At 36.4% G+C, this 25,087-nt stretch overlaps 2 protein-coding genes across 2 annotated transcripts; both read left to right on the forward strand.

Annotated features, from left to right (window-relative positions):
* Nucleotides 1-6,335: 6,335 nt before the first annotated feature.
* Nucleotides 6,336-6,986, forward strand: LOC143912951 (uncharacterized). Its single transcript, XM_077432418.1, has 4 exons — nucleotides 6,336-6,470; nucleotides 6,532-6,556; nucleotides 6,625-6,747; nucleotides 6,889-6,986. The coding sequence occupies exons 1-4, from the start codon at nucleotides 6,336-6,338 to the stop codon at nucleotides 6,984-6,986; spliced, it is 381 nt and encodes a 126-aa protein (XP_077288544.1).
* Nucleotides 6,987-8,452: 1,466 nt separating this feature from the next.
* LOC143912958 (zonadhesin-like) lies at nucleotides 8,453-24,867 on the forward strand. Its single transcript, XM_077432431.1, has 34 exons — nucleotides 8,453-8,514; nucleotides 10,639-10,646; nucleotides 12,255-12,321; nucleotides 12,558-12,628; nucleotides 13,744-13,917; nucleotides 13,996-14,121; nucleotides 14,656-14,848; nucleotides 14,907-14,932; nucleotides 15,006-15,086; nucleotides 15,184-15,369; nucleotides 15,475-15,660; nucleotides 15,741-15,926; nucleotides 18,470-18,655; nucleotides 18,742-18,927; nucleotides 19,014-19,199; nucleotides 19,286-19,471; nucleotides 19,558-19,743; nucleotides 19,830-20,015; nucleotides 20,102-20,287; nucleotides 20,374-20,559; nucleotides 20,647-20,832; nucleotides 20,920-21,105; nucleotides 21,192-21,377; nucleotides 21,464-21,649; nucleotides 21,737-21,922; nucleotides 22,009-22,194; nucleotides 22,282-22,467; nucleotides 22,554-22,739; nucleotides 22,826-23,011; nucleotides 23,099-23,284; nucleotides 23,452-23,637; nucleotides 23,796-23,952; nucleotides 24,025-24,266; nucleotides 24,671-24,867. The coding sequence occupies exons 1-34, from the start codon at nucleotides 8,453-8,455 to the stop codon at nucleotides 24,865-24,867; spliced, it is 5,496 nt and encodes a 1,831-aa protein (XP_077288557.1).
* The last annotated feature ends 220 nt before the right edge of the window (nucleotides 24,868-25,087 follow it).

Below are 25,087 nucleotides of genomic sequence, written 5' to 3' on the forward strand. Positions count from 1 at the left end.
GAGCTTGCGTGCCCATGTCGCAATGCCGTAAGTGCCATATGACTCAAATTTTCACGGGTGGTACACGGATGAATGATTTTTAATATCTTGACCTGTCATAAAACAAATTTTCAGCTCTACTTTCGTGCTCTGGAACTAACGAGGTGGCCACTACTTGCGGCCAAGACGGGTGTCAACCGAGTTGCACCAATTACATTGTGCCGTCCACTTGCGTCCCTGATTGTAATACGGCAGGCTGTATTTGTGCAACTGGATTCGTGAGAAATTTAATGGGAGCTTGCGTACCCATGTCGCAATGCCGTAAGTGCCATATGACTCAAATTTTCACGGGTGGTACACGGATGAATGATTTTTAGTATCTTGACCTGTCTTAAAACAATTTTCAGCTCTACCGACGTGCTCTGGATCTAACGAGGTGGCCACTACATGCGGCCAAGACGGGTGTCAACCGAGTTGCACCAATTACATTGTGCCGACTACTTGCGTCCCTGTTTGTAATACGGCAGGTTGTATTTGTGCAACTGGATTCGTGAGAAATTCAATGGGAGCTTGCGTGCCCATGTCGCAATGCCGTAAGTGCCATATGACTCAAATTTTCACGGGTGGTACACGGATGAATGATTTTAAGTATCTTGACCTGTCTTAAAACAATTTTCAGCTCTACCTACGTGCTCTGGATCTAACGAGGTGGCCACTACATGCGGCCAAGACGGGTGTCAACCGAGTTGCACCAATTACATTGTGCCGACTACTTGCGTCCCTGTTTGTAATACGGCAGGTTGTATTTGTGCAACTGGATTCGTGAGAAATTCAATGGGAGCTTGCGTGCCCATGTCGCAATGCCGTAAGTGCCATATGACTCAAATTTTCACGGGTGGTACACGGATGAATGATTTTTAATATCTTGACCTGTCATAAAACAAATTTTCAGCTCTACCTTCGTGCTCTGGAACTAACGAGGTGGCCACTACTTGCGGCCAAGACGGGTGTCAACCGAGTTGCACCAATTACATTGTGCCGTCCACTTGCGTCCCTGATTGTAATACGGCAGGCTGTATTTGTGCAACTGGATTCGTGAGAAATTTAATGGGAGCTTGCGTACCCATGTCGCAATGCCGTAAGTGCCATATGACTCAAATTTTCACGGGTGGTACACGGATGAATGATTTTTAGTATCTTGACCTGTCTTAAAACAATTTTCAGCTCTACCGACGTGCTCTGGATCTAACGAGGTGGCCACTACATGCGGCCAAGACGGGTGTCAACCGAGTTGCACCAATTACATTGTGCCGACTACTTGCGTCCCTGTTTGTAATACGGCAGGTTGTATTTGTGCAACTGGATTCGTGAGAAATTCAATGGGAGCTTGCGTGCCCATGTCGCAATGCCGTAAGTGCCATATGACTCAAATTTTCACGGGTGGTACACGGATGAATGATTTTTAATATCTTGACCTGTCATAAAACAAATTTTCAGCTCTACCTTCGTGCTCTGGAACTAACGAGGTGGCCACTACTTGCGGCCAAGACGGGTGTCAACCGAGTTGCACCAATTACATTGTGCCGACTACTTGCGTCCCTGTTTGTAATACGGCAGGTTGTATTTGTGCAACTGGATTCGTGAGAAATTCAATGGGAGCTTGCGTGCCCATGTCGCAATGCCGTAAGTGCCATATGACTCAAATTTTCACGAGTGGTACACGGATGAATGATTTTTAGTATCTTGACCTGTCTTAAAACAAATTTTCTGTGTTCTGGAATTAACGAGGTAGTCACTACTTATGTACCTACCATCAGGCAATATATTTTGTACATATTTTAATAATTTTCAGCTCGGCCTACATGCACTGGAGCAAATCAAATGGCCACCACGTGTGGTGATGATGGATGTCTACCGTCATGCTCCAGATTGACTGTACCGACTACCTGTGTCCCTGTATGCAATACAGCAGGTTGCGTTTGTTCAACTGGATTCGTCAAAAACTCTGCAGGTGTTTGTGTGCTACCAAGGGATTGTCGTAAGTAAAATACTACTTCTTCACTGTTGAATGATATACATACTTTGTTTTACCGAAACTTTAATCGCTAGACATTCATACTTCTGTACAAAGTGTTGACTTGAGGCAAGCTGTTACGGAAATTAAAAGAAAACATGGTTTTATTGTGGATTTTAGCATGCGGTTTAAACGAAATATATTCAACTTGTGGCGACCGAGTTTGTGAGAGAACATGTGTGGTTCGAAACCCTGGAGGTGGTTGTGTTCCTGTATGTGGTCCTCTAGGAGGCTGCGTTTGTGACACCGGATTCTTAAGAAATATAGCAACTGGCACGTGTATTCGACCAAGAAATTGTCCTGCATTCTGTGAGTTTTTAATAATTTATACATGATATATAACAGGATGAATAAAGAGACTTATTTTCCTTTAGTTCGTATTGGCACTGCATCGAATGCCCTTTGCACCCGATTAAATGAAATACGATCAAACTGTGGGGATGATGGTTGTCAACCAACGTGCAGCAGACCAAACACTAAAGATTGCATGCCCAAATGTGGAAAATCATCATGTGTTTGTGCTTCAGGATTTGTGAGAGACGAATCAACCTACGAGTGTATTGATTTGAACGAGTGTTCTTCATTGAGTAAGTTGGATAAAATATTTCTACATCAATAGTAATTATGTAAAAATACAACAAAACAAAAAAATTATTAATACTTTTTATTTTATTGTTTTCAAATGAAAAAATCAAATTTGCAAAAGAAAAAATCACGGTGTTGTTGAAGAGATAATTAAAAATTTCTACAGAATTGCACGTCTTCACTGATCGAATTTCAGGAGCAAACTGTTGTCCCACAATTCAATTTTGTTTAACATTCTTTTGAATAACAGAACTACGCAAAATCTTTTTTGTGTGAATAGGGTAGGTAATAAAGAGGCGCACACCAAAAAAAAATTAACCCAAAAGGGGCTGCAGTGAGTAGTTTCTGACCGTTTCTATTGCGCGCAAAAGTTTAAAACGGGTGTCCGTAATTTCTTGGACAGGGACTGTATGTATAATTTATTCAAGAAATAATCTTATTATAGTATAATACAAATATCAAATCACACAGCGTGTATGCTGTACAAATTTCACTTTTCTTTATTTGATTCTTTCAAAGATATTAAATTTATTGTTTTCAAAACAGAGTACACATTTTTTCAATGATTTTATTTTATTTTATATTGCAGTGGTATAATCTTTATACATACATACAAAAATAATAATTAATAAGATATTAATATACCTAAAAACGTACATAAAAAATTCGCGTGTGACCAACCCATGACTTTATCTATGTATGTATGTATTTGAGGAATATAAGAAAGTTACAACACAAAATTCGATATTGAACCGTACAGGAAGATTATGAAATATTAATAGCTATGACATCGATAAAAATTGAGCGCAAATGTATGGAAACTTGCACAAGACGAAAGTTATATTTCCGGTTGTCGGATTTTGTTCAAATTTTACAACACAAAATTCGATATTGGAGTACTTCGGACATGTGATGCGGAATGAAAAATACGATCTCCTGTGCCTAATATTACCGGGGAAAATCGTAGGCCAACGTAGTCGGGGCAGGCGGAAAACATCGTGGCTAAAGCGGCAATGGACAAAATAAGAATGGGACATCTAGTTGCCGAAGTTCTAGGAGGACATGGCACATGAAGAAGAAGAAGCTCGGTATTTTTAATATAAACCGCTTAAACCAGTGCTACTCAAACTTTTTTAGTTGACGGACCAGCATATATTTTTCAGTAATTCTCACGGACCAGCATCATATTTTTAAATAAAACTGTTTATATGTATTGTTATGTACCCCGCTTATCACTCTAGTTCCCACAATATCAAATGTACTTTTCACACGCCCATATACGTGAATAACAAAACTATAAAAATTCCTGTAATAGGATATTCAGATAACACAGGAATGTGCCCAGCCCATAAGATAACAAATCATTTATATAGATCGCCATTCGATCGCATTAGTCAGTCATCATCATCGACTCCGAGAGTGACAGTCAGTCATCAACATCGACTCCGCAGTGACGGACAGTCATCATCATCGACTCTGAGAGTGACAGTCGTCATCATAAAGACTCCGAGAACGCGTCCGCAAATAACGATCAGCATAGCAGCAGAATAAAGTGAACGAAAGTTAAAGTTATAGTGAAATAGTTCTACGTGTCTCCTATTATAAAAGTCATCGTTCCATAATCTATCGTTTTTCGAATATATCTATAATATAAGATAAATGTAACATTTTAATAATAATAAAGAAACTTGGTTGGTTAACCAAGTAGTAAATAAAAATTAAATAAATATTTTCCTGGAACGTGACAGTATGTACATATATGAGTGAAACTTGTATAACAAATAAAATAAATTCGGGTGTTACCAACCCATGACTTTATCTATGAATTTGAGGAATATAAGAAGGTCACAAAACAAAATTCGATATTGAACCGTACAGACACATTCACACATACCGGCAGCATTATGAAATAAATTGATATGACAGCATTTTCGATATAAATTGAGGGCAAATATAAGGAAACTTGCACAAGACAAAAGTTCTACTTCCGGTTGTCATATTATGTTAAAATTACTATTACTTGATATACACAATAAATATCAAGAAAATTAAAATAGTTTGAAAGGTCAAAACAAAATAATGAAATATTGTTTAAAAAAAAAATACTACTTCCGGTTTACGAATTCTGACCAAAACCTTACATAAAGATTATAAATATAAATTTTCAGCTTGATACGTTCAGTGATACGACAGAATAGTCGCCACAACATTTTTGACCTTTCTAAGAGGAAAAAATCCCCTGTGATTTTTTTTATTTTCATCAAATTGTACTTGAATTTTTTCGTTTAGAGCACACATGTTTAAGGGGTCAAAAAATAGTGGAAGGAAAATCGATAGTAGGCTTAAATTTCTAGATATGACATTTCAAATACTACTTCCGGTTCAGGTAAAAATATTCGAAAAAATTGAGTTATAAAAATTATAATTTCTATTACATGTATAAAAATTTCAGTCTGATTCAGTTAGTGGTTTGGGAGATAATTGAATTCAAAAACTATAGGGGGAGGTACCAATTCCTGTCAACTTAAAAATTTGCGTCGTATCGATATGAATTTCAGTAACCAATACCAAGTTTCAGTTCGATAGGACTAACGATGTTCAAAAACTACCCAAAATACACAGACACACGTACACACACACACAGACACATACACACACACATTTTTTCTAAATCATGAAAACGGAACAGTGATCGATTCTGAGTTCGAATCAGTCAAAATCTTGAGTTCGAATTTTCGCATGATCACAAAACTTCATCTATTGTTACTACGTACATAGATAAAGTATTAAAATAAATTTGTGGTTTCAAAACACTTTTTTAATTCTTGATCTGTAGTCAGATCAATAATTTTATCTTCCAAACTAACTGATCATTCTATAGCAACAATGGATTTCGTCTCCATCCTTTTCCCTTTCGTGGATCGTCATTTGGTGGAAATAGAAATCGAATCACTCTGATAATTTTATCAAATGACATCTGATTACATCGTGCAAAGACGTCATGTCATTAGCTCCTCTTCTCCTTTGTGAAAAATATCATCCAAATTGTGAAACATGTTGTAACACGAATATTGCATGCTTTTTATTTTCATTTTAACTCATCTGCATTGTCTGCTATTGTAAAACAAGATGACACTCTTCCTTGCATGAATAAGTTAAGGTGATTCAAAATGCAAAGAATATCTGTCAAATAAGTTAGCTTAGCTATCCAGTTTATGTTTTGAAATAGTTCTGACATAAGTTGTTGGTTTTGTTGTAGAAATATAGCGATCTCATCCCTGAGCTGAAATACTCTCTTCAGCACTTTACCCTTGACAATATGAGAGCATGCTATAATAGTCGTTTATAATCAACGCCCATATCTTGGCATAATATCATAAGTAATCTCGAATTTGCAGGGCTTGTTTTTATATAATTTATATAATGGATGAGATGATGCAAAGTTGTCACAAGCTATTGTTTTAATATTTTAATTACGTCTTTGTCCGCGGACCGGCTACCGTCAGTGCACGTACCAGTACTGGGCCGCGGACCATAGTTTGAGTAGCACTGGCTTAAACATGACTAATCTAATGGTAAACATTTTATTACAAAAAAAAAAATTATATCCAGAGGTTCTCAATTTTAATATCATGCGTCCATCCGTCTGACAGTGCTTGTGTGCGTGCGTGCGATTTCAATTTTGATTTTGATGTTTATGATAACCGATATAAAAATGATGTCTGAAACCGCACTCGGAGAGTTGATGGTTTGGGATTGCTCCAACACTAAACTTGGACACGTCGTCAAAATGACACCGATGTTTACCAAGAAGATTCTGTTCCTGATACAAGTAATTTTACACAATATATGTTTGATACATACCTATACAAATACATACGTACCCTTTTCAGAAATGCTTTAGTGCTAAAATAAAAGGTATTCACATTTTGAATGCTGCCAGTTACACCAACAGTGTTGTAAATCTTGAAAAAATGGTGTTAAAGAAGATAGAATAGCAGATAGAATTTTTGTTCACAAATCCTTAGAAGATTTCCACAAGCACATATCCCCAAAATATCTTCCGAAAGAATTGGGAGGTTTCAATATGTCTATGTCTGAAGTGTCGAGTAAGATGTACATACAATAATTGATACATATATATTATAGTTGATTTATAAATATAGTAAAATATAATACCATTTGTTTTGTAGGCATGTGGTACTAACCTTTGCCAACCAAAGAGTTAATTGGAAATTTTTCAAATTTAGACAGATTGAAATCTGACGAGGCAAAACGTCCCATTTCATCCGAGAATCCAATCGATGATCTTCTTGGAATTACTGGAAGCTTCAGAAAATTGGATTAAAATGCCGATGTTTGAACTTTGATGGTATTTACATATGTAATGATACGTGCTCACTTAATATTTTAATGTAACATGTCAAGGAAATAAATAAAATGGAGATACATAAATACATATGCGTATTACAAAAATGTTTTTATCTCTTGATACATTATTGGCAATTCATATTGTACTCATATTGTAAGTTCCGAGAAACCATAGTTTTCAACAGAACCGTGATGGGGGATAATTGGTAATACACTAATTTCAATAAAACTTGAGATGAGTTCAATGTAGTAGATGTACACAAATTTCTTTTCATCTTGCGTCTTTGTCGTCCAGCAAGACACTTTTAAACAATTGAACTAATCCCTTTCAGCATGATACCTATACTAAATGTAAGAATTTTAGCCCTTCATGAGGATAGTGTGGAAATAAAAATATCGAAAATTACTAGTGATCCAAGATTTTTATATACATATTTTTTTCACGCTATCCAAAGTATATTTCATATTAAATGGTATTCTTGATTTAATACAAAAAATCTGTATACTCAAAAAAAGTAAACAAAATTCGTAATATAATCACATTTTTTCGCGCTGCAAAATTATATAGTACTTACCATAATATGACAAACAATTTCTTTTAATAAAAAAATATAACGTGCAGTAGAGCTAAATTTACTCCGAAAGTACATAAATACCTATAATAGAATAAACACATACATTGCCAAGGAAAAAAAGGATCAATTCCCAAAAAAACTTTGGCATTGCCATGGTTCAAATTTCAAGATTAAAACCATAATAAATGAATCCTGTTTTTAAATATTTATGTACATATATTTAAATATTTATGACTGTAATTTATCCTCATATTGATTGCTTTGCCCTGAAATATATTTTTTGCCATCCATCATTTTGCATGGTCTAAAAACTATATCTTTCGATAATGTAGACGCATTCAAGTCGAAGACATCGAAAGAAGCACAAGTTTTCTGAAGTGCAAAAATAAAGTTTGTTTATTTAAAAAACAAATTTATATTCTTCTGAAGTATGTATTATATATTAAATATGTAAGTGTGTTTATTGAAAAATGTATATTTTTCAAGATGTCTATTACCGAACTACTTGAATGTGAGAATTACAAACATCAAATTCCTATCCAAGATTTATGCAATTTGTCCCAAAAAACGATTGACGACAGTATTGAAGTGTTGAAATCATGGTGTAAAACTCAACCGCATTTTCCGAAAGTTGGACTGAGTAATTATTTTGCTTTTAATAAATTTTATTCGGGAAGATAAAAACATTTAAATGATATAATGTTCAATTTCAGGTTATTAATTATATTGGAAATACTTAATCAAAGCCAATGGCAGTATAGAAAAGTCTAAGACTAAAATTGAGAACTTCTTCACCGTAAGATCATTAGCCGGATAATACTTTTACGATGAAAATATCACTGTTGAAGAAATCGAGAACTCTAGCAGCATGATTCAAGGCACAGTCATGCCAGTCTTGATGGACAACTTTGAAAGACTCTCCATTGTTAAGTACGCACTTCACTGTACCTTCATAACTGGAACATACATATGTATTGTATGTATGTAATTGATTTTTAATTAAACGGTAAAAAATTATAATATTGTCACAATCGTATTATGAAAAAAAGTGATGATGATAATGTTTCAACTACTTTTGTAGTCGAAACTTAATAAATGTAATAGCCTTTAATAAAATAAATATTCAATAAAACATATTTTATTTTATTTTATTTAAGAGAAATAAATGAACTAAACAATAAATGTATGTAAAACCTAAATACTTACCTTTATTTGACCACTATCCGGAGGTAGTGGACATAGTTTATATATATGTACATTTGTATAACAGATATGTCTGTATATACATATACATATATCTTTATACTACATAAATGTATGTAATACGGGTCTACGTGACGAGACAGAATGTTAAATTACAGAAAACACAAATATCGGAAGGCAAAGATCGAAAATCGAAAGATCTTAAGTCGAAAGATGCTTTTCCTCCCGTATTCTGCGCGCGCACATTAATACGGGAGGAAAAGCCTGTTCCTCTTGTTCCTGTTGTATCCTGCTCGCGCAAATTAAGTGAGTATGTACCGTTTACCATGCACCATTTTTTTTTTGATCTTTCGATTTTCGATCTTTGCCTTCCGATATTTGCGTTTTCTGTAATTTAACATTCTGTCTCGTCACGGAGACCGATGTAATACAGAGTGGTGGAGAACTAATTGACACATTTCAGAGCGTTGGGTTGTCAACAAATCAATATTGATCAAATTAAATACTTTTTTCATCCATTTCAAAAACGTCGTTTTAGTTTACAATTCCCGTCAATCTGCTTTTTATTATATACATACATACATGTGTATTTATATGCAACATGCAGATTCCACAAAACATTTCACATAGCATTTTTACATGTAGAAAAATTCTCAATCTCAATTAGATTCCTCCTTTGGATTTCAGAAATATGTCATTAGGCTTTTCATCTTTAAATAACTTTCATACAAAATGAAAATTGAATTAAAAATAAAAATTTTCTTTCTTTCTTCATATAACATTGAACATCACAGTCACATGTTTGAGTAAAATTTTCAAGAATACCTTCTATTATAGTACTAGTGTTGTGCCCGTTGAAATTTCAACGGGTGGTTTCGGAAACAAATTGATACATGATTTAAAATAAAGTTTCAATACGGATAGTAATAATTAATTGGAATTGGCAGTGCTTGCGGTTAGCTCTGATCGTATCGGGAACGGGGAGAGGGGTTGTGAATATTTAATATTTCTACCACAAAAGACGAATGTCGATTGCAAAAATTATGATATAGTGCGGCTTCGATAGATGGTTAAATGAATATATAAATTCGAAATATACCCGTATATATATTTGAATGTATGTATATAAAAAAAAATCTATAATAATGTATATAAATTGGAATATAAAATGTATATAAATCGGATACCGGAACCAGTAAGGGCGCGATCACACAGCGAGGGAGCGGTATGCTATACGCGGGATATTTTTTTTAGATAGTTTTAAACACACACAAATTGTAGGTCATACCCGGTACGATACGCCGGATCTTACGGGATCGTGCGGGATCGGGGCGGTCTCGTTGAAATTCTATAGAATTGTTTATACTAACTTGACGGTGATATATAGTAATTCGTCGACCCTCGGACGACGCTTGACAGTGATCGATAACGGTGTATCCCATATTTTTTTTGACATCTCCTCCCAAGCTTCATTGCGAATGTTTTGGTCCTTATATTTTACGGATCTGACGTCATAGACACATTCGTACTGTCGCACAACTTCTATTAATTTTTCTGACATTATGAACTGCGATGTACCGATATTATGAACTGCGATGACCGAGCTCAAAAGACGAACTGTTTGCAGTCACCACTTTCTTGAGTATAAAAAGTATAAATAAAAAATACTTTGTTCTTGATATAAAATAAAGTAAAAATGGGCTCTCTTTAAACGAACATGTTATTGTATCGACATGTACATACATTCATACGGAAATGCATTCAGTATCAATTAGTTACAGTCCATATTGAGTGCACTATAGCCCTTTACGTAAAAAACATCTTTGTTCGTTTATCTGTTGATGGTATTAGGGATTTAAGTACGTATTTAGTTTTTGTACCAAAAAACTTGAGTCCATTGTCTAGTCATTTCTGTTTATTTAGTAACAATTGGTTCCGGTAAACAATTAGTGTACTACATAAAACCCTTTATGCTGAATACATCTTTGTCCGTGATCGCAGAGTTTGTTTATGAAAGTATCGAATGAGTATTTAATTCTTAAACCTACCCGGAAACATTAGTCAATTGTTGTTATAAACCGGACACTTGTTTGTCTATTTTTGTTAATTGTTTACTAATTAAGTTTAAAACTGAATTATTAAACAATAAAAGCTTGAAATCCTTAATGTAATTTGTATTTTCTATAATCTTATTATTCCGACAAGTTCTGCTATATTTTTTTGCAAATATGGGATACACCGTTATCGATCACTGTCAAGCGTCGTCCGAGGGTCGACGAATTACTATATATCACCGTCAAGTTAGTATAAACAATTCTATAGAATTTCAACGAGACCGCCCCGATCCCGCACGATCCCGTAAGATCCGGCGTATCGTACCGGGTATGACCTACAATTTGTGTGTGTTTAAAACTATCTAAAAAAAATATCCCGCGTATAGCATACCGCTCCCTCGCTGTGTGATCGCGCCCTAACTGTCAAAACACTTGACACCAGATGCTAAAATTTCATATTCACTTCCATATTAAAAAAATCGACTTCGAATCATTTGAATTGAATAAAATCGATTTATTTGTTCGACGACGTCACGGATTTACAACCCAACGAACGAAGGTTACATGCATACAAAGTCTTTTTCCAAATTTTATATTAGATATAATAGTATAATCGCTAAAATGTGAAACTAAAGACTTAAATTCTTTTTGAAATCAGCGAATTTTAAATCATTGTAACACACACATACATAAATGTACATAGAATAATAAAGCACTGATAAATGCTAATAATAATGTATAATACTATTATGTCACATATGTATGTATGTATGAACACGTTGCTATCCGTTAGTACTAATTAATTAGTTAATACGTTGATATCCGTCAATACTTACTCTTATAAATACTAAAGATTTTCATTTTAAATTTAAGTTGTCATTTTAGATTATAATTATAATACTGGATATGTGAATGTGGGAAATAAAATAACAGCTTAAAGAGCGTTGAACTTTTAATGGATGTGTAGAAAAATAGCAAATATGATATATTTTTATATAATTTTTTTTATTGAATAAAGCTAGTTTTTAAATAATCAGGTATGGCAGGTCCTTAAAACGCTATAATTTTCAAGCTAATTTTAATATTTAGTGTGACGTTATTGACAAGAATAGTGATGGAGTATGTGTATGTGGCACATAATTTATTTATTAAAGTTTTGATTCTTTCCCAAAATTCTAGATAATATACATTGACTTATGAGAAAATAGGTAGTTTTATAAAACATTTGAGTGCAGTGCATTTATAATTATGAAATATTTATTATTTTTTTTAATTAAATTAACGAAGGATGAGGAATTACTTAGTTAATGCAGCCTTGGCAATTTAAAATTAAAAGCTTTCGAGTTAGGAAACAGGTAATGAGATTTTGAAAATGGAATATGGTATCAATTTAAACTTGAAATTGTTAAAAAGGATTTTCCACTGGTTTAGAGTTTGATAGCCAATCATTGATAGCCAAACAACTCTTCCGTTCAGAAAAGTAAAATATGCAAAGCGTATCGCTTTAGAATGTACATATTTTGCGTAAATAGTTTGACGACCTCTGAATGATTTCATATGGATAATTTAATATTTTTATGGAATTTGATTATTATTACTTTTATAACGGCAAATCATTTCATATAAAATGAATTGACGCGAGTGTTTACTGGTATTTCTATTTTGACCGCAGTGGTATATTAAAATATACTCCTAATTTGAAATGTTTTTACTCAGAGCTTTGTTCATTTCTACAATATTTTGGACTTGTAATGCAGCTTCACCTTTTGATGTACTATGTGCTTTGAGTGAGTTTTTTTTCCGTAATTATTTCTTCATAATATTTAACGATACTTTGATCCATAATATAGCACATATAAAAATTATCTTCTTAAAACATTAAAAAATACTAATTTATATGTATGTATGTATATTTACACACATACACACATATGTACATGTAAGTGCAACGCCTTACAGAGATGATAGTTAATACCATTTAGAATATTTTGAGTCACATATACTTTCAGTACAAAGGTTTTTTGAAAAAACCCCAAAATCTCAATTATTTGCTAATATCAATTACTATTTTCTTATTTTTCTGGTATTTATTAAATTAAATCAAAACAAATACAACCATTTGCGTCCACAGAAAAAAATACAACGAAAAAATATTCGGGTGTGACCAACCCATGACTTTATCTATGTATTTGCGGAATACAAGAAAGTCACAAAACAAAATTCTATATTCACCCGTACAGACACATTCACAGATACTGGCAGCATTATGAAATACTAATAGCTAAGACAGAATTTTCGATACAAATTGACCGCAAATGTATGGAAACTTGCACAAGACAAAAGTTCTACTTCCGGCTGTCTGATTTTGTTCATTTTTTTACTACTTAAAATCACATTATGCACAATAAATATCGAAAAGATTAAAATCATTTAAAATGTTGTGACCACCATTTGTTTTTTTATGTACTAACTTAGAGCTGATAAGGTTTTGGTCAGAATTCGTAAACTGGAAGTGGAATTTTTTTTTAAAACAATATTTCATTATTTTATTTTGACCTTTTAAATTATTTTTATTTTCTTGATATTTAATATGTATAGTACTGATAGTGATTTTAAGTATTAAAAAAAAATCCGACAACCAGAAGTAGAATTTTTGTCTTGTGCAAGTTTCCATATATTTGCGCTCAATTTGTATCGCTGTATAGTTATTAGTATTTCATAATCTGTCTGTACGGTTCAATATAAAATTTTGTTTTATAACCTTCTATATTCCTCAAATACATAGATAAAGTAATGGGTTGGTCACACCCGAATTTTTTCAAAAATTACGATGTACATATTAATCAAATTTACATATTAAAATTTACTAACATAAAAATATTTTTATTTATACGTATAACAGTTCAAAGACAAAATGAAGAATTTTCTACATGTGCAACCAGTGACTGTCAAAACACTTGTCGGTTTCCCAACAGAGCAGATTCTGGATGCACTCAAACATGCACAATTGGATGCGTTTGTTTAAGTGGCTATTTACGAAATACGCAAAATGTATGCGTACTCCCAGCACAATGTGGTATGTGTTTACTATTATTTCAAATGAAATTTAAATATTTAACGCTACATTAAAATATTAAAATTTGTATTTTTATAGATGTTTTGCCTGAATGTTTCGGTTTACAATGCGATTGCCCGCCAGGGTTTATAAAAAATGTATTGAATGTGTGTACGCTCGCACCAGTACCAATAGTACCAACAGCGGTAGCATTATTCACTTCGAGTAAGTAAAATTATTATAGTACAGTTCAACCTTTTGGCTGCCAATTTACGATATATCGCCATTTGCAGTTTGGCCATAAACGTCGTTGATGACGTTAACAGAACTGGTGGAAATATATGTTTTATTAGTAACCATGGATCGAATTAATTTAGTTTATGGGTTAGAATAACCCATTCTTTTGATTTTTAATTTTGTGGGTTTATTTTTTTGTAAGACCATGAATATGAAATTTTAAGATTTTAGTAAATAGTTGATAGTTTTGATAAACTAAAAGAGGACATCTTTTGACCTAGAAAAGTTTCACCATGTATGGTCCATTAAAGATTTGACTAATCAAATCGTGACAGTTTTTTTATTTCGTCGTTTTTTTTGTAATAACATGAATATGAAATTTTAATATTTTTGCCAATAGTTCATAATTTCGCCAATAGTCGATAGTCCGACCTTGAAAAGTCAAACCATTTATGAGTCCTTAATCATATTGTGACTGTCTTAATATGTGTGGTGGAAATGTTCAGTGATAATATTTTTCAGTACAAACATGCACTGGCCCAAACGAAGTATTTTCCAGGTGTGGAAACAATGGTTGTCAACGATCATGCATAAGACGAGAGATTAGGAATTGCATTCCGGTATGTTCAACTCCAGGGTGCATTTGCGCGGTGGGATTTGTGAGGAATGCAGTAGGGATTTGCGTCTTGCCTTTCAATTGTCGTAAGGGATGCAAGTATGACGATTTATAAATAAATGTAAATTAAACCTAATATGTAATATTGAACTTTCAGCATTGATATGCACTGGAGACAACGAGGTTTTTTCAAATTGTGGAAATGACGGATGCCAGCGCTCTTGTACTAGATTAAACGTCCAAAATTGTGTTCCAGTATGCTCTTCTCCAGGATGTGTGTGTTCTATTGGATTTGTAAGAGACGCAACAGGGCGATGCATTTTACAGCAATCTTGTCGTAAGTGATTTTTAATGGAACCGATTCTTTAATTATTGTCAGAAAAACTGGAATTCGACAGGTTTTTTTAATAATCTTACCGAATGTACGCTTTCAGCTCGACCTATATGTACCGGACTAAATGAAGTAGCCACTGAGTGTGGTGAAAATGGGTGTCAACCATCTTGCTCCAGATTGACAGTTCCGTCATCTTGTATTCCAACTTGCACTCAACCAGGATGTGTCTGTATATTAGGATTAGTCAGAAATTCATTCGGAGTTTGCGTGAGACCTTCAGAATGCCGTAAGTGCAAAACATAAGAGTGCCATACAACGGGTATCGGTTACTATCATGATACAAATGATGACAATAAATAAAGATCTAATAGTCCGAAATCTTTATCTGCAGCTTTACCGATATGTACTGGAGCAAACGAAGTGGCCAGTGCCTGTGGCCAAGACGGCTGTCAACCGTCTTGCTCTAGATTGACAGTGCCGTCTACATGTGTCCGAGTATGTGTTCGAGCAGGATGCGTTTGTGCAACTGGATTCGTCAGAAATGCATTCGGGGCATGCGTAACACCAACACAGTGCCGTAAGTTTCACGTGACAAAAGTGTCATAAAAGAGCACACTAATTGAGAATTATATTTAAATGTCGTAAAAACACTTTCAGCTCTCCCTATATGTGTTGGAGCAAACGAAGTGGCTAGTGCTTGCGGTCAAGATGGATGTCAACGGTCGTGCTCTTTACTAACTGTGCCATCTACATGTACACCACAGTGCTCAACAGCGGGCTGTGTTTGTGCAAGTGGTTTTGTCAGAAATAGTATTGGGCTTTGCGTAAGACCGATGGAGTGCCGTAAGTGTAACTTATTAATTATTATTTATATTATATTGTTGCGTAGGGGTGGGTGGAGAATCCAAGTAAAACGCCAACAGTCGTTTCACAGCATTTATTGATGATTAAGGAGATACACGCAGTGTCACTGCTAAGTCCAGAATGAATTATATCGCCTACGTACCGCCTTATAAAGGGTAGATCTCTCAGAACGCCTAATCTGTTTACCTGTTGTATAGTCACGTATTCGGATATGTATTTTCCGCGACATTGGGTCTCCCCGTACCGATTCTGAGAAATAACTAATAACGGTCATTGTTTAGCCTAAATGCACTTAGAGTCCAGATATAATCTTTGGAAGTAAGTGCATGCATTTAGTTAACCGATAACAGATATCCGTTGGTCTAAGTACAATTCGCTCAATCCACGGCGTACGTAACAATATTATAAAAATTAAAAAAATTCAGTCCGATTCAGTTAGTGGTTTGGGAGATAATTGAATTCAAAAACTTAAAAAAAAGAGGACACCTATAAGGGGAGGTACCATTTCCGGTCAACTTAAAAATTTGAAAAAAATTTACGTCGTGTCGATAAGAATTTCAGTAACCGATACTAAGTTTCAGTTCGATAGGACTAACGGTGCTAAAATATCCCCAAAATAAACACACACACACACAGACACACACACACACACACACACACACACACATTTTTTCAAGATCATGAAAACGTGATCAGTGATCGATTCTGAGTTCGAATCAGTCAAAATCTCGAGTTCGAATTTTCGCATGATCACAAAACTTCATCTATTGTTACTACGTACATAGATAAAGTAATACTTGTATGTGATGTATGTATGTAAACTTATTGTAAAAAACTAAATGTATGTAAGCTTATTGTAAATCATATTAACAATTCGATACAACATAACTTCTTATTGAATACTTATCTCGCAGATAAAACCCAGTGAAGAGATATACTTTTAGTCGTGAAATGTCAGATCTGACATATTTGGCCAAAAATCAATATATATCGTGTATTACCTTACAAGAAGCTACACGCCAAATTTAAAATTTATATAGGATCCGGATGTGAAGGATTCCAAGTGAAAAGCGCAGATTCAGTGTCAGAACTATTTATTATAACATGTCGTCGGGCTTGTTCTCCAACAAGTGACCATAACAACACGCATTCGGTCTCTCCCATGCATACCACACACACTTTATCCCTAGCAGTTTGGCTAACCACACATACGGCTCGGCTCGTTTAAAAATCATTCCTATATTTATATATACATATGAGAGTTAAAACTATAAATATTTATATATTAGAGATAACGAGAACCTATAGAGCAAATTTTATAAAATATAGAGTGAATTATAGGCGTTTAAACAATTAAAATCTGATATGGCCATATCAAGGCGAAAAAGTTGGAAGAAATGGGACGAACGCTTGTTAAACGTCAAGAAAGTCTACGTGCCCCGTTTTTAAAACGCGTTGTATACGATATTTTTATCTCCAACGTAATAGCAGACGATACATTAACGTATATTGATGACCAAAATGAGCAATATGGCAAAGTATGAAAACGATCGGATAATAAATAAGAGATATAAAAAATGACCACTAACACGAAAGCCATGTGAAATGCAAAGGACGTATGTAAAAATGCTTTCTGACTATTAACAAAATGCACATCCCCCATCATGATATATTTAATATCGCTATTCTGTCTGTCTCAGATAACGCTCGGCTAAAGAAGCATGGTAGTGGGGAAGTGGGGGGGGGGTCCGTCATGTGACGACAGGCTGAACGACGGGTGATAATACACACGCACACACACACACACACACACACACACACTTCATTCATCATTTCGAACGGGGTGGATTGGTGAACATGTAATGCGCGCACTTTTTATAACGATAAATATAGCTAAATGTGTGTGTGTGTGTGTGTATTATCTGAACATAATGATTAATAATGCACATTCTTTAACCAAAAACATCCCATGTCAACGAGTTGAAAACATAACAATAAAAAAATAAAGTAAAAAGTAAAAAAAAGTGATTTAAAAACAAGTATCTTCTTTATTCTGTTTATAAAAGTAAGGCAATATATAAAAAAATTCAGATGTGACCAGCCCCTGACTTAAGCTATGTATTTGAGGAATATAAAAAGGTCACAAAACAAAATTCTATATTGAACCGTACAGACACATTCACATATACCAGCAGTATTGTGAAATACTAATAGCTATTACAACAGTGGCCCATGATCGACAAGGGGCCCGAATTTCTAAACCCTCAATATGAAAAAATATTATTATCCATCTAAAAATATCGAATATTGAAACAGAACAGAGCATAAAACGACAAAATATTTTTTATACATATTCGAAAAAAAGCCAAGTATGTATGGATCATATTTTATGAGTAAATGTATTTTTATTACATACCTCCTTTACGTTTCACTTACGATTACAATTCAGGAAAAAGTTTCCTTCTTATGCGATCGTTTTCATATTTTGCTCATTTTGGTCATTAGTAAAAAAAAAATTTCAGCTCTTCCAACATGTACTGGAGCAAATGAAATTACTAGTCCATGCGGTCAAGACGGGTGTCAACCGACTTGCTCCAGATATACTGTGCCGTCTACGTGTAACCCAGTATGTGTAACAGCAGGTTGTGTTTGTAGACCTGGATTTGTCAGAAATTCAATGGGAGGATGCGTGACCATGTCGCAGTGCCGTAAGTGCTTCATGACTAAAATTTCAAAGTGTTGCGCGAAATGACTGATAACGAGTGTATTCAGAATTCTTAAACTTAATCTTCAGCTCTACCTACGTGCTCTGGAACTAACGAAGTGGCCACTACTTGCGGCCAAGACGGGTGTCAACCCAGTTGCACCAATTACATTGTGCCGTCCACTTGCGTCCCTGTTTGTAATACGGCAGGTTGTATTTGTGCAACTGGATTCGTGAGAAATTCAATGGGAGCCTGCGTGCCCATGTCGCAATGCCGTGAGTGCCATATGACTCAAATTTTCACGGCTGGTACACGGATGAATGATTTTTAATATCTTGACCCGTCTTAAAAAAAATTTCAGCTCTACCTACGTGCTCTGGAGCTAACGAGGTGGCCACTACTTGCGGCCAAGACGGGTGTCAACCCAGTTGCACCAATTACATTGTGCCGTCCACTTGCGTCCCTGTTTGTAATACGGCAGGTTGTATTTGTGCAACTGGATTCGTGAGAAATTCAATGAGAGCCTGCGTGCCCATGTCGCAATGCCGTAAGTGCCATATGACTCAAATTTTCACGGGTGGTACACGGATGAATGATTTTTAGTATCTTGACCTGTCTTAAAACAATTTTCAGCTCTACCTACGTGCTCTGGAGCTAACGAGGTGGCCACTACTTGCGGCCAAGACGGGTGTCAACCGAGTTGCACCAATTACATTGTGCCGTCCACTTGCGTCCCTGTTTGTAATACGGCAGGTTGTATTTGTGCGACTGGATTCGTGAGAAATTCAATGGGAGCCTGCGTGCCCATGTCGCAATGCCGTAAGTGCCATATGACTCAAATTTTCACGGGTGGTACACGGATGAATGATTTTTAGTATCTTGACCTGTCTTAAAACAATTTTCAGCTCTACCTACGTGCTCTGGAGCTAACGAGGTGGCCACTACTTGCGGCCAAGACGGGTGTCAACCGAGTTGCACCAATTACATTGTGCCGTCCACTTGCGTCCCTGTTTGTAATACGGCAGGTTGTATTTGTGCGACTGGATTCGTGAGAAATTCAATGGGAGCCTGCGTGCCCATGTCGCAATGCCGTAAGTGCCATATGACTCAAATTTTCACGGGTGGTACACGGATGAATGATTTTTAGTATCTTGACCTGTCTTAAAACAATTTTCAGCTCTACCTACGTGCTCTGGAGCTAACGAGGTGGCCACTACTTGCGGCCAAGACGGGTGTCAACCGAGTTGCACCAATTACATTGTGCCGTCCACTTGCGTCCCTGTTTGTAATACGGCAGGTTGTATTTGTGCAACTGGATTCGTGAGAAATTCAATGGGAGCCTGCGTGCCCATGTCGCAATGCCGTAAGTGCCATATGACTCAAATTTTCACGGCTGGTACACGGATGAATGATTTTTAATATCTTGACCCGTCTTAAAAAAAATTTCAGCTCTACCTACGTGCTCTGGAGCTAACGAGGTGGCCACTACTTGCGGCCAAGACGGGTGTCAACCGAGTTGCACCAATTACATTGTGCCGTCCACTTGCGTCCCTGTTTGTAATACGGCAGGTTGTATTTGTGCAACTGGGTTCGTGAGAAATTTAATGGGAGCTTGCGTGCCCATGTCGCAATGCCGTAAGTGCCATACGACTCAAATTTTCACGGGTGGTACACGGATGAATGATTTTTAGTATCTTGACCTGTCTTAAAACTATTTTCAGCTCTACCTTCGTGCTCTGGATCTAACGAGGTGGCCACTACTTGCGGCCAAGACGGGTGTCAACCGAGTTGCACCAATTACATTGTGCCGTCCACTTGCGTCCCTGTTTGTAATACGGCAGGTTGTATTTGTGCAACTGGGTTCGTGAGAAATTTAATGGGAGCTTGCGTGCCCATGTCGCAATGCCGTAAGTGCCATATGACTCTAATTTTCACGGGTGGTACACGGATGAATGATTTTTAATATCTTGACCTGTCATAAAACAAATTTTCAGCTCTACCTACGTGCTCTGGAGCTAACGAGGTGGCCACTACTTGCGGCCAAGACGGGTGTCAACCGAGTTGCACCAATTACATTGTGCCGTCCACTTGCGTCCCTGTTTGTAATACGGCAGGTTGTATTTGTGCAACTGGTTTCGTGAGAAATTTAATGGGAGCTTGCGTGCCCATGTCGCAATGCCGTAAGTGCCATATGACTCTAATTTTCACGGGTGGTACACGGATGAATGATTTTTAATATCTTGACCTGTCATAAAACAAATTTTCAGCTCTACCTACGTGCTCTGGAGCTAACGAGGTGGCCACTACTTGCGGCCAAGACGGGTGTCAACCGAGTTGCACCAATTACATTGTGCCGTCCACTTGCGTCCCTGTTTGTAATACGGCAGGTTGTATTTGTGCAACTGGGTTCGTGAGAAATTTAATGGGAGCTTGCGTGCCCATGTCGCAATGCCGTAAGTGCCATTTGACTCAGATTTTTACCGGTGGTACACGGATGAATGATTTTTAATATCTTGACCTGTCTTAAAACAATTTTCAGCTCTACCTACGTGCTCTGGATCTAACGAGGTGGCCACTACTTGCGGCCAAGACGGGTGTCAACCGAGTTGCACCAATTACATTGTGCCGTCCACTTGCGTCCCTGTTTGTAATACGGCAGGTTGTATTTGTGCAACTGGGTTCGTGAGAAATTTAATGGGAGCTTGCGTGCCCATGTCGCAATGCCGTAAGTGCCATACGACTCAAATTTTCACGGGTGGTACACGGATGAATGATTTTTAGTATCTTGACCTGTCTTAAAACAATTTTCAGCTCTACCTTCGTGCTCTGGATCTAACGAGGTGGCCACTACTTGCGGCCAAGACGGGTGTCAACCGAGTTGCACCAATTACATTGTGCCGTCCACTTGCGTCCCTGTTTGTAATACGGCAGGTTGTATTTGTGCAACTGGGTTCGTGAGAAATTTAATGGGAGCTTGCGTGCCCATGTCGCAATGCCGTAAGTGCCATATGACTCTAATTTTCACCGGTGGTACACGGATGAATGATTTTTAATATCTTGACCTGTCATAAAACAAATTTTCAGCTCTACCTACGTGCTCTGGAGCTAACGAGGTGGCCACTACTTGCGGCCAAGACGGGTGTCAACCGAGTTGCACCAATTACATTGTGCCGTCCACTTGCGTCCCTGTTTGTAATACGGCAGGTTGTATTTGTGCAACTGGGTTCGTGAGAAATTTAATGGGAGCTTGCGTGCCCATGTCGCAATGCCGTAAGTGCCATTTGACTCAGATTTTTACCGGTGGTACACGGATGAATGATTTTTAATATCTTGACCTGTCTTAAAACAATTTTCAGCTCTACCTACGTGCTCTGGATCTAACGAGGTGGCCACTACTTGCGGCCAAGACGGGTGTCAACCGAGTTGCACCAATTACATTGTGCCGTCCACTTGCGTCCCTGTTTGTAATACGGCAGGTTGTATTTGTGCAACTGGGTTCGTGAGAAATTTAATGGGAGCTTGCGTGCCCATGTCGCAATGCCGTAAGTGCCATATGACTCTAATTTTCACGGGTGGTACACGGATGAATGATTTTTAATATCTTGACCTGTCATAAAACAAATTTTCAGCTCTACCTACGTGCTCTGGAGCTAACGAGGTGGCCACTACTTGCGGCCAAGACGGGTGTCAACCGAGTTGCACCAATTACATTGTGCCGTCCACTTGCGTCCCTGTTTGTAATACGGCAGGTTGTATTTGTGCAACTGGGTTCGTGAGAAATTTAATGGGAGCTTGCGTGCCCATGTCGCAATGCCGTAAGTGCCATATGACTCAGATTTTTACCGGTGGTACACGGATGAATGATTTTTAATATCTTGACCTGTCTTAAAACAATTTTCAGCTCTACCTACGTGCTCTGGATCTAACGAGGTGGCCACTACTTGCGGCCAAGACGGGTGTCAACCGAGTTGCACCAATTACATTGTGCCGTCCACTTGCGTCCCTGTTTGTAATACGGCAGGCTGTATTTGTGCAACTGGATTCGTGAGAAATTTAATGGGAGCTTGCGTGCCCATGTCGCAATGCTGTAAGTGCCATATGACTCAGATTTTTACCGGTGGTACACGGATGAATGATTTTTAATATCTTGACCTGTCTTAAAACAATTTTCAGCTCTACCTACGTGCTCTGGATCTAACGAGGTGGCCACTACTTGCGGCCAAGACGGGTGTCAACCGAGTTGCACCAATTACATTGTGCCGTCCACTTGCGTCCCTGTTTGTAATACGGCAGGTTGTATTTGTGCAACTGGGTTCGTGAGAAATTTAATGGGAGCTTGCGTGCCCATGTCGCAATGCCGTAAGTGCCATATGACTCTAATTTTCACGGGTGGTACACGGATGAATGATTTTTAATATCTTGACCTGTCATAAAACAAATTTTCAGCTCTACCTACGTGCTCTGGAGCTAACGAGGTGGCCACTACTTGCGGCCAAGACGGGTGTCAACCGAGTTGCACCAATTACATTGTGCCGTCCACTTGCGTCCCTGTTTGTAATACGGCAGGTTGTATTTGTGCAACTGGGTTCGTGAGAAATTTAATGGGAGCTTGCGTGCCCATGTCGCAATGCCGTAAGTGCCATTTGACTCAGATTTTTACCGGTGGTACACGGATGAATGATTTTAATATCTTGACCTGTCTTAAAACAAATTTTCAGCTGTGTTCTGGAATTAACGAGGTGGCCACTACTTACGTACCATCAGTAAATATATTTTGTACATATTTTTATCATTTTCAGCTCTGCCTACATGCACTGGACCAAATCAAATGGCCACCACGTGTGGTGATGATGGATGTCTACCGTCATGCTCCAGATTGACTGTACCGCCTACCTGTGTCCCTGTATGCAATACAGCAGGTTGCGTTTGTTCAACTGGATTCGTCGAAAACTCTGCAGGGGTTTGTGTGCTACCAATGGATTGTCGTAAGTAAAATACTATTTCTTCACTTTCAACAGTGATACACATACTTTGTTTTACCGAAACTTTAATCGCTAGACATTCATACTTCTGTACAAAGTGTTGACTTGAGGCAAGCTGTTACGGAAATTAAAAGAAAACATGGTTTTATTGTGGATTTTAGCATGCGGTTTAAACGAAATTTATTCAACTTGTGGCGACCGAGTTTGTGAGAGAACATGTGTGGTTCGGAACCCTGGAGGTGGTTGTGTTCCTGTATGTGATCCTCTAGGAGGCTGCGTTTGTGACACCGGATTCTTAAGAAATATAGAAACTGGCACGTGTGTTCGACCAAGAAATTGTCCTGCATTATGTGAGTTTTTTATAATTTGTACAATGTTTATATATAACAGGATGAATAAAGAGACTTATTTTCCTTTAGTTCGTATTGGCACTGCATCGAATGACCTTTGCACCCGATTAAATGAAATACGATCAAACTGTGGGGATGATGGTTGTCAACCAACGTGCAGTAGACCAAACACTAAAGATTGCATGCCCAAATGTGGAAAATCATCATGTGTTTGTGCTTCAGGATTTGTGAGAGACGAATCAACCTACGAGTGTATTGAATTGAACGAGTGTTCTTCATTGAGTAAGTTGGATAAAATATCTCTACATCAATAGTAATTATGTAAAAATATGTGTGCCTGAATGTTGCAGAATATATATGTTTATATATTTATATATATATATATATATATATATATATATATATATATATATATATATATATATATATATATATATATATATATATATATATATATATATATATATATATATATATATATATATACATATATATATATATATATATATATATATATATATATATATATATATATATATATATATATATATATATATATATATATATATATAATGCCTATATTTACACTTCTGGATTTTTTCATTAAAATATGATCTGTATTAATTTAATTAAATTTACATTTGTGTATCCAAAATAATTTTTCATGATTTTTCATGATTTTTCAGATTACTGTAAGTATGGTGAGATACGCTCACCTTGTGGAGTTGGTGTATGTGATGGTGAATGTTCAAAGACCGAGGGAGATTCAGACATTGATGATTGTAGCACTGCTGATGAATGTGATTTTAGATGTTTCTGTCGTCCTGGATTAGTTAGGAACTCCACAGGATATTGTGTTCGTAAATCGGACTGTTTCTTATAGTAAGAACATCATGTTATGTATTTTTGAATAATACATTCAATCATCGATTTGTTCAGTAGCCTTGTATAACTAGAATATCATTATATTTAAATGATAACAAGGATATCGATGAAACTTTTTCTTAAATTCATTTTTTTCTACAAAAAATGACGTTTAGTACAATAAAACTAAGTAGTAGTAATAAAGAAAAAGAGATAATTTGTAGAAAAAAAATGTCTGC

The sequence above is a fragment of the Arctopsyche grandis genome, chromosome 1 (assembly GCF_051622035.1).
Source record: "Arctopsyche grandis isolate Sample6627 chromosome 1, ASM5162203v2, whole genome shotgun sequence".
NCBI lineage: Eukaryota > Metazoa > Arthropoda > Insecta > Trichoptera > Hydropsychidae > Arctopsyche > Arctopsyche grandis.

Bases quoted from the DNA above. Each gene is read 5' to 3' on its own strand.
- LOC143912951 (XM_077432418.1), top strand. From the start codon at position 6,336: ATGATAACCGATATAAAAATGATGTCTGAAACCGCACTCGGAGAGTTG. The intron at 6,471-6,531 runs GTAATTTTACAC...TACCCTTTTCAG, and splicing joins AGATTCTGTTCCTGATACAA to AAATGCTTTAGTGCTAAAAT. The intron at 6,557-6,624 runs GTATTCACATTT...ATGGTGTTAAAG, and splicing joins CTTTAGTGCTAAAATAAAAG to AAGATAGAATAGCAGATAGA.
- LOC143912958 (XM_077432431.1), top strand. From the start codon at position 8,453: ATGATTCAAGGCACAGTCATGCCAGTCTTGATGGACAACTTTGAAAGA. The intron at 19,200-19,285 runs GTAAGTGCCATA...AACAATTTTCAG, and splicing joins CGTGCCCATGTCGCAATGCC to CTCTACCTACGTGCTCTGGA. The intron at 20,833-20,919 runs GTAAGTGCCATA...ACAAATTTTCAG, and splicing joins CGTGCCCATGTCGCAATGCC to CTCTACCTACGTGCTCTGGA.